The 17,244-nt window shown below is 56.2% G+C and overlaps 1 protein-coding gene across 3 annotated transcripts in view; it reads left to right on the forward strand.

Annotated features, from left to right (window-relative positions):
- Fam131c (family with sequence similarity 131, member C) overlaps nt 1-17,160 on the forward strand; it is a 20,440-nt gene extending 3,280 nt beyond the window's left edge. For all 3 annotated transcript variants that reach the window (XM_005409846.1, XM_005409847.1, XM_005409848.1), the window contains 6 exons: nt 13,340-13,455; nt 14,200-14,235; nt 14,450-14,543; nt 14,993-15,175; nt 15,345-15,455; nt 16,331-17,160. In XM_005409846.1, coding sequence (XP_005409903.1) covers nt 13,340-13,455; nt 14,200-14,235; nt 14,450-14,543; nt 14,993-15,175; nt 15,345-15,455; nt 16,331-16,614 — 824 coding nt within the window. In that variant the 3' untranslated portion in view covers nt 16,615-17,160. The remainder of the gene's footprint in view (nt 1-13,339; nt 13,456-14,199; nt 14,236-14,449; nt 14,544-14,992; nt 15,176-15,344; nt 15,456-16,330) is intronic.
- The last annotated feature ends 84 nt before the right edge of the window (nt 17,161-17,244 follow it).

A 17,244-nucleotide genomic window follows, 5' to 3' on the forward strand; every position in this document is an offset into this window, starting at 1 on the left:
AAGCGGGTGGGGGCGCCCTGCGCGGACCCGCGGCACTCAGGGGACGCGGTGCCCCGGGACGCGGGTTGCGAGGGCGGGGTGGGCAGACGGAGGTCACCGCATCCCGGCCCTACTTCCACCCGGCAGGTGGCATGGAGTAGGGTCCCCGGCGCGCTGTCTCCCCGCGGCCACACACCCCCGGCGCGCCTGGCGGGAGGCTTCGGGTTTCCCCTGGCTGCTCTGTTAGGGAAGGCAGGGGGCGCAGGGAGATAGAGTAGACCCCCCACCCCGCCCCCTGGACGCAGGCACTGTTACACCCCGCCGGACCCCTTTCTTCCCGCGTCCCCATCTGCAGTGCCAGAGCCCCTGGCAGGAAGGGGTTAAGGGTGGTGAACAAGTTCTGAAAATTCCCCTTCTCCCACCCACACCCTTCGCCCTGAGCCAGCCCAGCTTAGGCAGGACCCTGGAGGGGTCAGAGGACGGCTGAGGCTCCAGGGATGCCCTCCTGCTCTCCTGTTTGTCCTGGCACCCTTGACTGTCCCCAAGATGCTGCGGGGAAGCTGGAGAAAGCTGCCCCCACCTGGGGGTAGCGCAGGCCTGGGGACCCCCTGTCTGTGAGTCGGGTACAGAGGCTGGGGGATGGGCACGGTGGCTTCAGAGCCCCCTCCCCAGCCGGCTGCTGGGTGACATTTTAGAAAGAGGTTGGGCTGGGCCTCGCTTCCACCTGGGACCCTCACCCCATAGTGGGGCCAGGGTGCGGGGCTTGGATTGCACTGTCACTGGCCCTGGCCAGATCTGCCGACTCTGACCTCAAGGTCTGGGGGGCTGACACGCCACCCATCACCCCCACTTGCTTACTCAGGTGCAGAGTGTTGGACTGGCCTGGAGGGGACCTGGTTCTGGGGGATTTGAGGCAAGAGCAGGGCCCCTGCCCTCCCCGGACTCCAAGGGGATTTGTCACTGGCTCATGGGGACACCTGGGGAGGGCGGTTGTACACACCCTGCTGCAAGTGTGCGAGCTGGGATCGTGAGTGGGGGAGGGGAAGGAATAGCTCAGGCTGGAGGAGCTTAGTGAGCATTGCCCAAGCCGATATTCATAGAGCACCTACTATGTGCAGGCTCGGAGTAGGCATGGGCCTGGCACAGCACCTGTCTGTGTGCCTGCAGCTGAGTGGGAGGGGCGGTAGCTCTGGGAGTGAGGAGTGTTCAAGGTTCTTTAGGAGTCACAGGCTCTCCACATCTGAGGTGTCCCCAGAAACCCCCAAGGCTCCAGGCAGTGTCGAATGGGACCAGCTCCAGGCGTTGGCACCTGGGTACTTCCTCAGTGACCGTGTCCCTCCCCCATCACTTGGTCATCCCGTGCCAGGTGCCTCGGGGACCCTGCCCTGGGTGGACTAGTCTGTGAGCTAAGGGACACGGAGCAGAGGACAGAGGCCAGAGAGGAAGGGACGCCTGCCAAGGTCACGCTGTGAGGCTAAAGCCCAAGTCCTCTATCCCTCACCGATGCTCCCTCTGCCAGGCCCGTCTGAGGTCACCCTGGCCGGGACACACCCTCTCCACTTCCCTTGTGCTGCCTGAGCTTCCCCAGTGCCACCCCCGGATCTAGCTGTGCCCTCCTGCTGTGGCCCCGTTCTGAGTGCATGAGACCACTTGTAGCCTTAACATGCAGCAGGGCAAGTTGGATGGGGGCCACCCACCCTCCAGGCGTCACTAATATGGTCCAAGTGCTTATAGCTTACCAGATACCAGTCTGAAAGTTTTTGGCACAGAAATCTGGCTTGGGCTTTATAGCACCATAGCCCTTGTTTTACAAGGAGGAGGCAGGAGGCAGTTGAACGACTTGCGCAGGGCCTCGGAGCTAGGAAATAGGAGAGTCCGAGCCTAAACCCTGTGCATGGACCATCCTGGAGGCGGGGCGTGTGGCTGTCTTGTGTTGCCTGCATCTGCCCTGCTCCCTGGAGCTGCAGGAGTCCATGGGCTCCTGAGCTCCCACCTGATCTTCACACCTGTGCCATTAATTACAGCGCCTTGTGCCCGGGCAGTGCCGGGGCCAGGGCACATCTGAGCAGCTGGATCATGAGCTCTGTACTGATGCCCACCCTGAGCCTGGAGCCTGTAAATCCCCACCCCCCAGGTTCAGGCTACACCCTGTCCGGCTGAGGGTCCAACCTCCACCCCACTGTTCACCAGCCCTGTGGCCTCAGCATCCTGCTAAGCCTGGTGTGACCTCAGTGACCGTGTCCCTTTCCCATCAGTGTCCTCAGCCCTAAGACGGGAATGTGACAGTGTCGGTGTCTTTGGGTTGCTGGGGGAGCCATGGCTTAAGTCCTTCAGCACACTGGCCGTGTAATCTGTGCCTGCCACAGAGCCGACGTCAGCGCTAGCGCTTCCTCCCGCTGGTAATTTGTGTTATTCGCTTTCCGTGCACACAGCTGATCCAGAGCATCTTGCTGAAAGGGGCGCTGTCCTCCTCGTGGAGAGGAAGCCGGGGCGGGCGTTCCCTCACTCGGGGCCTGAGGACAGAGGGAAAGGGATGGGGACCAGATGAAGGCGACAAAGGCCGTGTCCGGGAGCTGTTTTGTGTTCGTTATCTATTTTTAAGCTACCGTTTGTTGGGTGCTTGTGCTGAGCCACACAGAGCCTCTGCTCCCCTGACCCAGTTAGTTCTCCGTCAACCCTGGGAGGGGCCCAGGGCCCAGAGACGCAGGCCTTCCCTCAGATCTCCCAGCCAGGCTTAGAGAGGTGGACTCGAATCCAGGTCTGTAGGACCCCAGAGCTGAGCGAGGAGCCCCATGCGCTTTGCTTTCTTTTTTATTTTTGGAGGTACTGGGGACTGAACTCCCGGCTTTGTGCATGCTAGGCAAGCACTCCACCACTGAGTTATACCCCAACCCCACCTCCATCTCCCTTTTGGTGGTACTGGGCGTTGAATTCAGGGCCTTTGCACTGAGCTATATCCCAGACTTTTTTATTTTGAAACCGGGTCTTGCGAAGTTGCCCAGGCTAGCCTTAAATTGGTGATCCTCCTGCCTCAGCCTACCGAGTAGCTAGGATTACAGGTGTGTACCAACATGAAACGGCCTAGGTTTGAACCCCTCTGGCACTTACTAGCTGGTGACCTGCATAAGTGATTTAACCTCTCTGAGCCTGTTTCCCTACCTCTAAAGTGGACATGAAAGTGTCTACTCAGCAGGGTTGTTTGAAGGGTCCAGGGAAAGGCCAGGACAGTACCCAACACATAGCAGATGTTTCATACACAGTAGCAGCAAATCACTGAAAGCCAGCCTGAGCCTTGTAGGGCTACTGGTGGAGGAGTCACCTGATACAGTGGAGGCCAATCTGGGCGGGCTGCCTGGAGGAGGCAAGGTAGGAGCAGCTGCAGCAGACAGGAAGGAGCTGGGGTGCATGAAGTCCTTTGTTGTGGGTGGAAAGAAAGGGATTTCCTTGGGTAGCTCTGAGCTGGACCAACCCAAGGATGAAGCTGTCATCCTGGCTCAGGTGACTTATAAACCAATGTCCTGGGGAGAGGAGGACACTCCGTCCTCCGGGAACAAGATCGCTGCCAGGCTCCGTGGCCTGCTCCCAGGCAGTGACTCACTAGGCGGGGGGCCAAGGGCTCATCCTCCATGGCTTCCCTCTAAAACAGGATAGGACCAGAGGACTGGCTGGCCAGGCTCTCTCCCCTTGTCCAGAAAGAGAAACTGAGGTAGGGCAGAGCAGCCGCTGTGGAGCGCGCAGCCCTCCTGCTCTGTGATTCCCATCACACGGGAGAAGCAGAAGCCCCTGGGGCCCAGCCATGTGACACACACACACACACACACACACACACACACACACACACACACCCCACCCCACCCCCGCCAGGGACCCTGCAGGAAAGGGAAGCGTGGGGACTGGGACCCAGGGCCGGGTGTGGGAGGAGCCACTCCTGCAGAGCCCAGGACGGAGTCTGGCTGCCACGGGGGGGGGGGGGGGGCTGGAGGGGCCACCTGTGCACCTGGCTGCAGGTGCCCCAGGCTTCGAGCAGGAGCCGTGGCTGGCCAGGGAGGGGCGCTACAGGAGCGGGGTGGCGCCTTGTTGCTGCTCAGTGACTGCGTGGTCTCCAGGGGAGCTCGGCCCAGCACTGGGCCGCTGGGAAAGAGCAGGGCCCTCCCCGCCCTCTGGGAGACACTCTGGGGACACATGGCAACCACGGTGACTAATGGGCTGGGACGCAGAGCCCTAAAGGGCAGCGGCAGGCACTGGGGGGCTCTGAAGCAGACCAGAGGGGCACGAGGGGCCGTGCCGCAGCCCCCCAGGGAACAGGCAGGGAGGGGCGGCTGGGTGTGAGCTTTGCGCTGCCAACCTAGAGGGGTTCCGGCAGTGTCAGGCGGAACTGTCCATGCGGTCAGGCTGTGAGTGTGACGGGCGCCTGGGGGAAGTCAGGAACCGTCCCCGGCAGAAAGGAAGCTCTGACTGAAGGCTGAGGGGTGGAGGAGACCTCTGGGTGACAGCCCTGTCTTTGAAGGATGTGGATGGCCCCTCCTGTTGCTGTGGCAACCAGACCTGTCACTCCTGAGGTCAGGGAAGGGGGAAAGAGCAGCCCAAAAAACGGGGCCTTGGAGCTTGAGGTCAGGGGAGTAGGGTGTGGACTTGGACAGAAAGGAGGTCCCCCCTGTTTCCTTGGGACATGGGGGACAGCGGCAAAGGCAGGAGCCAGCGGTCCCCTCCAGCTGTCCCCAGCCCCCACCCTGCATGAAACTGTGTTTTTCCAGTGGCTCCTGGCGGTGACGCGGCCTGGTCCCAGCTGGGCTAAGAGCAGTGATTTCACCCTGGGCTGGTTGGTTACCTGATGTCTCCATGGCAACCAGCCTGTGACATCACGGGGCCAAAGTCCTCAAGGGGAGAAGGCACGAGGGCGGTGGCACCTGCACCCCAGCTGAGGTGGGGGCGGCAGGCTGCAGAGGGCCGGGAGCCAGGAGTTCCCAAGCCCACCGCCTTCTCATAAACGACCTTGTTCAGGTACTGCCACCCAGCCTTGGCACTGCCTGCCACCTCCTCCGTGCTGGCTGCCGTGCGTCCACCTCGCCCACTGCTCTGCAGCTGCAGAGTTCCAGAACAGCTTCAGGGGGATGGGCAGGGCCCCCAAATGCCCCAGCACCTCTCCAAATTCCCAGGGACACCCTGCAGCCGGGGCCACCTCCTATTCCAGGAGCATTTCTGAACCTATAAGTCACAAATTAACTATTTGGACTAGACCCATAGGAATAAATCTATGTTACACTGCAACCCCGAAAATCCTTCCCAAGTATGTGTGTGCACGTTCCACGTAACTTAACAGAAACTTCAGGAAACAAGATTTAACCCCGCTCCGCTGTGGGCCCTGATGGTAGTCTCCATTCTACTCATTTCTATCTTGTTTTTAAAAAATAGACCTAGTGAACCTGGGCTTGACACACACCAATAAACCCAGCACTAGGAGGCTGAGGCAGGAAGATCGCAAATTAGCAACTAAGTAGCTGGGACAGAGGATGCAGCTCCGAGGGAAGACCTGGGTTCAATCCGCACACCACCAACAGTAAAAGCCCAGTCAGTGGCTCGCGTGACCCACCGAAAGGCACACCCCCGATGGAAAACCACCTGTGCAGATGTGGACACAGAAGCCCAGAGAGAGGCGGGACTGGCCCAGGGTCCCACACTGTCCGCTCTGCTCTGCCCTCCGATGCCTGGGTCACCAGGGGAGAGGGGTTGCCGTGACCCTGGCTTCTCTTCCCTGGTGGCTGTCTCCCCGGCCCCCTCCAGCCTCCCGCCCCACACCCTTCCCACAGCCATACACCCCACTGTCTGCTGCATACAAAGTCCACTGTGGCCAGGAGGAAAGTGTGGGGTCCAGTTTCAGGACACCTTCTCCCCTCCAGCCAGGGCGGGCTGCACTTGGCAGGGGATGTCTGCTCTCAGCTCTGCCCCGCCCTCTGGGTGGGCTTGGAGATACGGGGCAAAACACTTTATCTGGAGTCCTAACACCAGGCGTCCGAGTTCTCCTGCCTTGTCCTCACAAGAAATACTGATTCCTACTACGTGCTGGGCCCTGAGGCAGGAACTGGGGGAATCACAGTGAATAAAGCTGAGGAAGTCCTTCCTCCCAGAGCCTTGGGCGCAACCTGCAGAGTGCTGGGTGCTGGATGCGAGGTGCCGCAGGTGGGGCACAGCAGGGGCAGGTGTCGGCTAGGTAAGACAGTTGGTAGGCCGTGCTAAAGTCACAGCTTTCCAGCAGGGACTTAAATGGTGTGGTCGGTGAAGCTGCAGCCACTGTGGGGGAGCAAACTCCAGATGGAGGGAGGGATTCCTGCGAGACCCAAACCCAGGGCCTTCCTCACTGTCAGCCTGGCCCTTGAAAATCCCACATTCCAGCTGGGGGGTGCACGCCCGCAATCTCAGCACCCCAGTCCTGTGACTGCCGGTCATTGGCTCGGGGGTGCACAGGTGGGGACAGTATGAATCCTCAGATACAGTTGTGCCCCGCATTACCGAGCTTTGATCAGCGATAGCAGCATACACAGCAGTGATCCCCTAAGATCAGAATGGAGCTGAACAACGATTGTTACCCTGTGACATCACAGGGCAACACGCTCCTCAGGTGTTTGTAGTTTGCTGTTATAAACAACCCTGCTTCGATCATATGAAAAGACACAGGCCGTTATGTATAGTCCACAGAACTCAACAGTGATCATAAGGGATATAGCTCAAAGACATAAGCGCCTGCCTGGCAAGCCTGAGGTCATGAGTTTGATTCCTGGTACCAAAAAACCCACAAATTGACAATGATCATAAATGATGATGTCACTGGCTTATGTATTTGCTGTACTAACTTTTTTGTTTTGTTTTGTGTTTTTGTTTTTTTTCCAGTACTGGGAATTGAACTCACAACCTTGCACTTGCCAGGCAGGCGCTGTGCTGCTGAGCTAAATCCCCAGCCCCTGTACTAACTTTTTAATCTTTGTTTATGTGGATTTGTTTTTTCTGCACTGAGGATTGAACCCAGGGCTTCCCACATACTAGGCAAGTGCTTTACCATGGAGCTACACCCCTGTCCCAAAAGACAATAATTTTGGAGCCAAGTATGGTGGCATATGCCAGAGATCCCAGCATTCCAGGAGGCTGAGGCAGGAGGATCACAAGTTTGAGCCCAACCTGAGCAACTTAGCAACTTACCAAGACTCTGTTGTCTCAGAATTTAAAACAAAAAAAAATTAAAGGGTTGGGGACGTAGCTCAGTGTGAAAGATCCTGGGTTCAGTCCCCAGTACTGCATGGGAAAAAGAAAAAATTTTCATGAAGTTGTACAATGTGTTTGTGTTTCTTTCTTCAGATCATTTTCTTCGGTCCCTTCCCCCGTGAGAAAGATCTGTCTCCCTACTTCCGACTGTCTACCTTTTATTTTGCTCTTCATTTATATTTTGGGTTTCTCATATAAGAGAAACTATGTGATATTTAAGCTTGTGTGTCTGGTTTATTTCACTTAACATTATGGTCTCAAGGTGTATCCTTTTTCCTTCAGATGACTCAAGTTCGTCCTTATGCCAGAATAGTCTCCCTCATGTGTAAATACCACTTTTTCTTTGTCCACCCACCTGCTGATAGGCAGGATTGAGCTTTTCTGAGTTGTGCTGCTATAAACACAGGTGTGCGTGCATCACGGTAATATGATGTCTTTGATTCTTTTGGAAAAAAAGGAGGGAAATAGGTGTGTTGAATGGAATTTCTAGTTTCCGTTTTGTGAGGAATCTGCCCACTGCTTTCCATGGTGGTTGTGCTAGTGTACATTCCCTGCCACAGTATAGACAAGCCAGGCATGGTGGTGCACACCTATAATCCCAGCACCTGGGAGGCTGAGGCAGGAGGATCGTTTAGACTTTGAGGCCAGCCTCAGCTACATAGTGAGTTCATGGTCAGTCTGAACTGCACAGTGAGACCTGTCTTTAAAAAAAAAACAAAACTACAAAACAAAACAGAACAAAACAGTGTAGTAACAATCCCCCAGCCTTGCTAGCATTTATTGTTACTTTATTTCTTGATGATAGCCCTTCTTTCTGGGGTAATTATAAAGGAGTCAGAGAGTTTCAAAAACAATGAAAAGTTTATAAAGTAAAAACATGAGGCAGGTGGTTTGCAGTCTCCCCACTGTGGTCCCAATTACTCGGGAGACTGAAGCTGGAGGATCACATGAGCTCTGAGGTTCAAGACCAGTCTGGGCAGCATAGTGAGATTCTGTCTCAAAAACAAAAAATAATAATAAATTTAAAACCCACCGAGTGCCCAAGCCCCTGCGGGCAGCGTGTGGGGGAAGGCCCCGGGCAGCTGCGGGCTCTTTATCGGATGCCACATCTCATGCCAGACCCCCGCGCTTGCCCTGCGGCACAGCTGCCTGCGTGCTCAGCACAGGGACCCCAGCTAGGTGTGCATCAGGCCACGGCCTCTGGAAAATCACTTACCAGCATTTTTCTCAGGAGATGCTCCTGTCCCAAACACTGAGTGTGTGTTGCGCTGCAACAGCCCGAGGTGGGCGGCCGTCCCAGAACACCAGAGGTGCCGCCTGTCTTCTGTCGGATGCAGAGGGCGCAGGTCGGGAGGCAGGGGTCCAAGGTGAAGTGTGGGCAGAGCACCCTGCTAACTGCCCCCGCAGGGACTCTGCTGGGACCCCACGGGCCCCGGGCTGTGCCTCCCAGGGAGAAGGGGCTGGGGGTGGGTACAGCGACTGGTGCTGCATGGGGGAGCGGGTGGTGGCCCACCCGGGAGAAGGTGAGGGTGGGGACGCAGGAGAGAGCCGGGCACTCCACTGTGGATTGGGTGGCATCGTAGCATGAAGCGGGGCACAGACTCTGAGAAACTCCCAGAGTGTGGCTGGTGCAGCCTGAGTTGGGGCGCTCCCTTCTGCCCGGGTTGCTTGGACCGAGTTAGGCTTCCACGGAGGGGGTTGGAAATTCAGTCGGAGGTCAGGTGTGGGCTCGGGGCTGGGGTGTGAAGGTTTGCCTGAGCCACATGCCACAGACCCTCTGCAGGGCGGGAAAGGGCCATGGGGGTGAGGCCAGAAAAACCGCCCTTGGGACTTGTCCACAGCGAGGTTTCAATAGTGCCAAGGGCCTGGTCCTCTCACAAAAGCCAGCCTGGCTTGGGGGAGGGGAAAGCAGGACACAGGAAGTGGAGGTCGCACCCAGCGCTGTGTGTGTGTGTGAGCTGGATGCACAAGCAGGTGGAGGAAGCTGCAGTCAGGAGGAGGTGAATGCAAGTTTGGGCGCACTCCTATAATCCCAGCACTTGGGAGGCTGAGTCAGGAGAGTTCAAGGCCAGCTTGGGCAACATAGTGAGTTTAAGGCCAGCCTGGACTCCATAGTGAGATCCTGTCTCAAAAAACAAACCAAAACATTAGTCTTTCTAGCCAGGCATCGTGGAGCACGCCTGTCATCCCAGCACTCTGGGAGGCTGAGGCAGGAGGATTACAAATTCAAATGTCACCTTGGCAATTTAGTGAGACCCTACCTCAAAAAAAAAAAAAATTAAGGGTGGGGATATAGCTCAGTGCAATACCCCTGAGTTCAATGCCTAGTACCACGTACAAGAAAAATTACTCCTCCTACCCACCCTCCTGTAACCTTAGGCCTCTCTATCCCTGCTCACCCCTTCTCAGCTTCACTGACCACTATCCCACTCCCTGCTTCTGTGAGATCAACTTTTCAGCATCCACGTACATGAGCACATGTGCTGCTGGCCTCCTTCTCCCTGGCCTCGTGTCCTCCGTTTCCATCCATGTTGCCCAGGCTGAGAGGATTTCATTCTTTTGTTCTGCTTTTGCAAGACAAGGTCTCACGATGGAGTTCAGGCTGGCCCTGAACTCACTGCGTGTTCCAGCCTGTGTCTAGCTGTCTCCACAAAGCCTCGTGTGCTCACGGGGGGCTTTTTCAGAGGTGGCTGAATCCAGAGTGTGTGACGCTGGGGTTGATTCATGGTGCGGTGCTAGGCTCGGTGTCGCTAGGCTTCAGGGTGTGAGTAGCCTGGATGACACATGAGGGACGGAAGGACCTGCGGTCATCCCTTGTTGCTTTGCTACCTTCTGCCGTGAATGGTTTCTGCCAAGCCACCCTGCCTGGGCGCCAGCCTACCTTGGAGCCAGCCGATTATGGACTGAAACCTCTACAAACTCTGAGCGGAAATAAACCTTTCCTCCCTTCACTTGTGGGTGTTGCATATTTTGTCTCAGCAACGAGAAAAGTAACTAAGACGCTATGTGTCCCAGGCTGGCTTTGAGTTGTGGCAACCTTCCTGCCTCAGCCTCCTGGGTGCTGGGATCACAGGTGTGCGGCACCGTGTGCACCTCAGGATTTCATTCTTCTTTATGCCTGAATAGCCCTGCATTTTGTGTCCACACCACACATCCATCAGTGACCCTGCAGTTGCCTCCCTCTCTCGGCTGCTGTGAAAGGCCTGTTATTGCTGCATGAACAGGCAGGTGCCAATGTCTCTTCTGCATACTGGTTTCCGTTCCTTTGGGTGTATAAATACACAGAAGTGGGATTGCTGGGTTTCAGGATGGTTTAATTTCTTTGTTTGTCATTTTATGAGGCTGGGTCTCACTATGTAGTTCAGGCTGGCCTTGAACTCACTGTGTAGTCCTGGTTGGCCTCAAACTCATAGGGATCCTCCTGCCTCAGCCTCCTGAGTGCTGGCATAACAGGTATGCACCACCACACCCAGCCCTATTTCTAGTTTTTGAGGAGACTCCATACCGTTTCCATGGTGGCCATACTAATTTGCACCTACAAACTGTATCTAAGAGTTCCCCTCCGTCCCCATCCTTTCCAGGGTTTGCTGTTTCTTGTCTGTTTTGTAACAGCCGTTCTGACCACAGCACTGAGTGAGATGAGAACTCGTCCTGCCTTAGAATGCATCTTTCTGAGAGCTCGGGGTGTTGAGCTCTTTTTATACACATGATGGCTTTTTGCACATCTTCTTTTGAGAAATATCTATTTAGCTTATCTGTCAGTTCTGTACATCAGAGTACTTGTCTTACTTTGTTTTGTTTGAGGCGAGGTCTTGCAATGTAGCCCAGGCTGCCCTCAAATTCATGATCCTCCTGCTTCAGCCTCCCAAGTGCTGGGACTCCCAAGTGTGCGTGTCATACCTGGCTTTTGGTTTTGTTTTTCTTTTGCTGTTGAGTTCCTTATGTATTCTGGAGATTAACCTCTTGTCTGGCTGGGCCTGGTGGTACACACCTGTAATTGCAGCACTCTGGAAGGCCGAGGCAGGAGGATCACAATGTAAAACTGAACTTGGACAATTTAGCAATTTCGTGAGACCCTGCCTCAAAATAAAAGAAATGAAAGGGCTGGAGATGTAGTTCAGTGCAAGGTCCTGGGTTCAACTCCCATTCCACAATAAATAAATACATTTTTAATAATCCCTTCTCTGAGAAGTTTGCACATATCTTCCCCCAGTCTGTAAATTATCTCTTTACTCCGTTGATCACTCCTGTTGCTGTACAGAGCTTTATGGCTTGATATAATCTCATTTGTCTGTTTGTGCTTTTAGGGTCACATCAAATAATCTTCACCCAGATCACTGTTCTGACACATTTCCTTTGTTGTCTACTGGTAGTTTTATAGTTTCAGGTCTTATATTTACGTCTTTATACATTGTGTGTGTGCATGTGTGTGTGTGTGTGTGTGTGTGTGTGTGTGTGTGTGTGTGTGTGTGTTACTGAGGAATGAACCGAGGACCTTTATACTGAGCTATATCTCCAGCTCTTTTTCTTTATTTTGAGACAGGGTCTCACTAAGTTGCCCAGACTGGTGTCAAACTTTTGATCCTCCTCGAGACAGGGTCTCACTATGCCATTCAGGCTGGCTTTGAGCTCATTATGTAGCCCAGGCTGGCCTTGAATTCATGGTGATCCTCCTGCCTCAGCCTCCTGAGAGCTGGGATTATAGGTGTGTACCACCACACCTGGCTAGTTTTTTTTTTTTTTTTTTTTTTTTTTTAATATGGTAAAACATAGGGGTGTAGTTCCATCCTTCTGCATATACAGTTTCCCTATAACCATTCATTGACAAGATTTTCCTTTCTCCAGTGTATGTTCTCACTGCCTTTGTAAAAAATCAGTTGGCTACAGATGCATAGATTTTTTTCCTGGGTTCTCTGTTTGGTTCCCCTGGCCCTCTGTGTCTGTTTTTACGCTAGTACCATGCTGCTTTGGGGTACTGTACTTTTGTAGCATGTTTTGAAAGCAGCTGTTAGAATTCCTCCAATTTTTTCCTCTTAACTCAGGATTGTGCTTGTTATTTCTCTGGAGGTCTTTTGTAGTTCCATTAAAATTTATTGTTATTATCATTATTGTTATTATTTTGCAGCTGGGAATTGAGGTCAGGACTTTGTGCATACTAAGCAAGCACCATACCAGTGAGCTACATCCCCAGCCTATCTGAATTTTAAAAGTGTTTTTCTGTTTCTTTCAAGAATGTCCTTAGTGTTTTGATAGGAACTGTATTGATTCTGTGGATTGCTTTGGGTATGGACATTTTAGCAATATTAATTCCTCCAATCCATGAACATGGGATATCTTTCCATTTTTTGTGTCTTCTTCAACTTCTTTCCATAGCATTTCATAATTTTCATTGTAGATGATCATTCACTTCCTTGGTATTTTATTATTATTATTATTATTATTATTATTATTATTATTTTGAAACAGGATCTTGCTATGTAGTTCAGGTTGGCCATGAACTCACTATGTAGTCCAGGCTGGCCACACAGCGATCCTCCTGCCTCAGCCTCCCAAGTGCTGGGATTACAGTTATGTGCCACCATCTGCACCATCATCATCACCATCATTATCACTGGAGTCACTATGACAAGGATTGCTCTCTTGATTTCTTTTTCAGCAAATGTTTGTTTATTTATTTTGTCTTTTTGAGACAGGGTCTCACTATGCATTTCAAGCTGGCCTTGAGCTCACTTTGTAGCCCAGACTGGTCTTGAATGCAATGATCTTCCTGCTTCAGCCTCTCAAGTGCTGAGATTACAGGCGTGCACCACCATGCCTGGCATTTTTTCAGCAAATTTGGTGTACAATAAAAAGCCACTTATTTTTGTATACTGATTTTGTACCCTGCAACCTTACTGAATGCATTTACCAATTCAGTGTTTTTTTTTGGTGCTGTCTTTAGTTCTTTTCTGTATATAAACTCATATCATCTACAAACAGGGATAATTTGATTTCCTCCTTTTCTACTTAGGTTTGCTTCCCTCCCTCACTTCCTGCTTTCCCCCTGCTTTATTCTTCCAGCTAGTGCTGGGCTTCCCTAAATTCCTGCCTTTGTCCTTGTTTCCAGATCTGTTCACAAGTGCCCACAAGGACTGCCCCATGCCCCGGGGCACAGACCCCCTCACCGCAGACCTGCCCCCCGGCCACCCTCCCGCCGCGGCTGCAGGCCATGTCACTGGCAAGGTAAGCAGCGACCCTGCCTCCTGCCTGCGCCCGCAGCCGCCCACAGGGAGCAGGAGCCATCCCAGGCCCCTGCCTCCCCTCTGCCCCTGGGACCAGGGCCCCTTAGGTTTGCAGCTCAGCATGGGGAGGGTCTGGATGGAAACGGGCAGCCCAGGATTGGGCCGGGCGTGTTTAGAAAAGCCAGCCCTGCCCTAGGTCTTCCCACCACAGTTACCTCAGGCCCGCAGACAGCAGGCTCCACAATAAGCCCATAGCTCTGCAGCAGCCTGCACTGTCCCCTGGGAAAGAAAGGGGTGGATTCTCCGCACAAGTCCATCAGGGAAGCCGCTGCCCAGGTCCTCAAGCCCGGGTGCAGTGTCCACGCCTGCCCCAGAGACCTGCGGCTTGAACCTTCTTTCCAGCCATTGTCGAGGACATGGAACACTCTGAGCACTGTGCCCGTGTTATGTCACAGCCTGTGAGGTCCGTGGCATGGTCACCCGTGCCACACGGGAGGAAGCTGATGGCCTGAGCTGTTGGGTCACCAGTCTACAGATGCCCAGCTGGGAACCCAGCTGTGATCTCTCGCCTGCCCGTTGCCTCGCCTCCCAGGGCCACGGCTGTCCCCCTCCTTTCTGAGTGCCAGGAGAGAGCCCACACGGCAGGCTCTGACCTTTTAGAGTACCAGGCCACCCCCATCCCCGCGCAGGACGCAGCCATGGGGTGGCCGGGCCCCACCTGACCCTCCTTCTCCTCTTGCTGTAGGACAAACAGCAGGATTTCTGTTGGGATCCTTGGCAGGTCAGTGCGAAGGCCCTGCTGGACACCACCGCCCTCCTCCGCTGTGCCCAGCTGTGCGCGCAGTCCTGCCCGCCCTGGGGAGGAGGAGGCTGGTTTGCTCTCTCCGGCTTGGGTGGGGCGGGCTGGACGCGGGGGGTCATTGGTGAGGGACACGGTGGGGCGCGGCCACAGAGAAGCAGCAGCCCCCCACTCACACCGCGCCCCCTTGCTGCAGAGGTGCTTCCAGACCACCAACGGCTACCTGTGCGACTCCAGAGCCCGCGCCGGCAACTACAGCGTGGCGGCCCTGGCCACCTCGTCCCTCGTGGGTAGGCTCCTGCCCGGACAAAGCTGAGGGAGCAGAGCGGGCAGACCTGCCGGCTTCTTCTGTGCTTTTTGAATGACAGGCTCTGTGTGGGTGGCCGATGGTGTGTGTGTGTGACAGAGAGAGAGGGATGGTGTCTTAGGGATCCTGCTTCGGGGTTAGATTGTTGGGGGAGGCGTGGCCCATCTGAGGAAGAAGCAGGACCGTCCACCGGGCTGGGACATGGGGCGGCATCTAAGTGAAGTGGGGGGCAGAGCAGGGCGAGGGCTGGGCAACGGTGGCATACAGAGGCATCAGCCACAGGGTAGCATCTGGCTTTGAGGGCACAGGGCCTTGGTGCCCTGGAGGCACTGGATGATACACAGGTGTGGGGTGTGGGGCTCGGTATGGGGGGCGAGGACACTGGGGGGCCTGGTGCTGGGACAGTTGTCGCCCACTGTCCCCGTGCCCCAGGCGTGGTGCAGAGCATCAAGGACCACATCACCAAGCCCACGGCCATGGCGCGAGGCCGCGTGGCACACCTCATCGAGTGGAAGGGCTGGAGCGCCCCGCGGGCGGGCTGGGCGCCGTCGCCAGCCGAGGACGAGCACTACTGCTGCCTCCCGGACGAGCTCCGCGAGGCGCGCTTCGCCGCAGGTCAGCGGGGCACGGGGCCCAGCCCCCCACAGGCGGAGAAGGCGGAGGCAGGTGGATGTGGCATGGAGCAGGCATCCAGTCGTGGGGAGATGGGCGGCTGAGAGGGCTGTTGTGGCGCAGAGCCCCCTCCCCACGTGTCCCTGCTGAGCTGGGTCTCGCTGTCCCCCAGGGGTGGCCGAACAGTTCGCCATCACAGAAGCCACGCTGAGCGCCTGGTCCTCTCTGGACGACGAGGAGCTGCACCCTGAGGACAGCCCCGAGGATGCTGTCCAGCTCCAGGGTACACCCAGGGGTGTGGCAGGGTGGGCAGGGCCGGCTGGGGCGCTGCTTGCCTGCTCGGTGCCCCCAGCCCTTCCTTTCCTTCTGTGAAACAGGCCGTGACCCCCACCCCACCAGGCGCAGGGCGGCCTGAGCAGAATAAGTGCCGCTGTAGCTCACACTGTCCATGTGCTCGTCCCGTGTCCCCACAGCTGCCCTGGGGACAGATCCTATTGTCCCCACTCAGGAGCCTCAGGCACTTAGAGGTGCAGGAATCACTCGACTCAGTGTCAGAGCCGGCTCTGGAGTAACCACCAGGCGCAGCCCCCACCCTCCCTGCCTCCTCTCTGTCGTCCTTCCTTCTGCCCACCCTTCTCTTTCTTTCCTGCAGTGCTGGGGGTTGAGCCCAGGGCCTTCACACTGAATGATATCCTCAGCCCTTTTTTTATTTAGAGACAAGTTCTTAATAAGTCACTAAGCTGCCAGGCTGGACTTGAACTTGCAATCCTCCTGCCTCAGCTTCCCAGAGTGCTGGGATTACAAGCATGCGCCGCTGTGCCCAGCTAACTCACCTCCTTTCTAGAACCCTGAGTAACGGTGGAGGGCTCCAGGAGCTGGGGTCCTGGGTGATGCCTGCATTAAGTTACCTCATGACCCTCCCTCTGACCAGGAGGGGCAGGGACAGGCCCCGAGGGTGCTGGGGGCCCATTTCGGAGTGTGGTCTGGCTCCTCCCTGCCACGGGGAGGAAACTGGGCTCAGAGAGGTTGAGTGACTTGCCAGTGGTCACTCAGCTCAGTGATGAAGCAGCAGGACTAGAAGGCAGGTCCCCCTCATGCCCGGAGAGGGCATGGAGCAGCAGCAGGACCCCGTCCTCTCCTGTACCGTTTGCCTTCCAGACCTGGAGAGCATCTACCTTCAGGACAGCCTTCGGAGCGGCCCCTTGGGAGACGACAGCCTCCTGGCCTTCTCATCCCCCGGCCTCTCCCCGGACGACTGGCCCTCCCCCGAGGAGCCCCCCATCCCAGCTGCTGGCTCGCAGCCCCCCAGCCCTGAGCAGCAGCATCGCAGACGGCTGCCTGGGGGCCCGGGCCCGGAGGGTGGGGCCCCCCTGCAGGGCTCTCTGCCCTCCATGGACAGCGGCTCCCTCTGGGAAGAGGAGGACGAGGTGTTCTACAACTGAGCCGGCCAGGGTGCAGCGCCCGCCCACACCTCACCGGGCCTGGCTGGCAGCCTCCGCACACGGGACCCCAGGTCTGGGCATCTTGGGACCCCACCGGACAGGCACCCTTCATGGACCACTGTGTGCCTCGTGGACCTGCCCCCCACAGGGGGAGCCGTGACCCCCTTCTCTCCTTGGCCCAGTGGGCCCCTTGCCCTCTGTGAGCTCAAGGACTCTGCAGCCGTCCCAGGGGAGCTGCCAGCCGTGTCCCCAGGCAGACGACAGGCCATGGAAGGGACCAGGAGGCCCCCTTGGAGTGGGGCCTGGAGACCTGATCTGCCTGGACCCGGCGTAGCCCCCACTCCCCGCGCCTGCCCCATCCAAGGTGGGCCGCCTCTTCTGGTAGCTAAGCACCCTCGGGCTCCGTCCCCGGAGTGTCTGTCTGTCCCTCACCATCCGGACCTCTTCCTCGGTGCCCAGCGCCTTCCCCCCGGGACCCCTCCCCCTCCTTGCACCCCCAGCTCCCCTTGGTTCTCTGGTGACATTAAAGTGGTGGCTATGTCCTGATGAGTCGGACCTGATCTCTGCGGCGGAAGGGGTGTCCTCCAGCCCTCGGGCAAGGGAACCCGGTGGGCAGACGCACGTCACCCC

The sequence above is a fragment of the Chinchilla lanigera genome, unplaced genomic scaffold (assembly GCF_000276665.1).
Source record: "Chinchilla lanigera isolate Chin_1 unplaced genomic scaffold, ChiLan1.0 scaffold00126, whole genome shotgun sequence".
Classification (NCBI taxonomy): domain Eukaryota; kingdom Metazoa; phylum Chordata; class Mammalia; order Rodentia; family Chinchillidae; genus Chinchilla; species Chinchilla lanigera.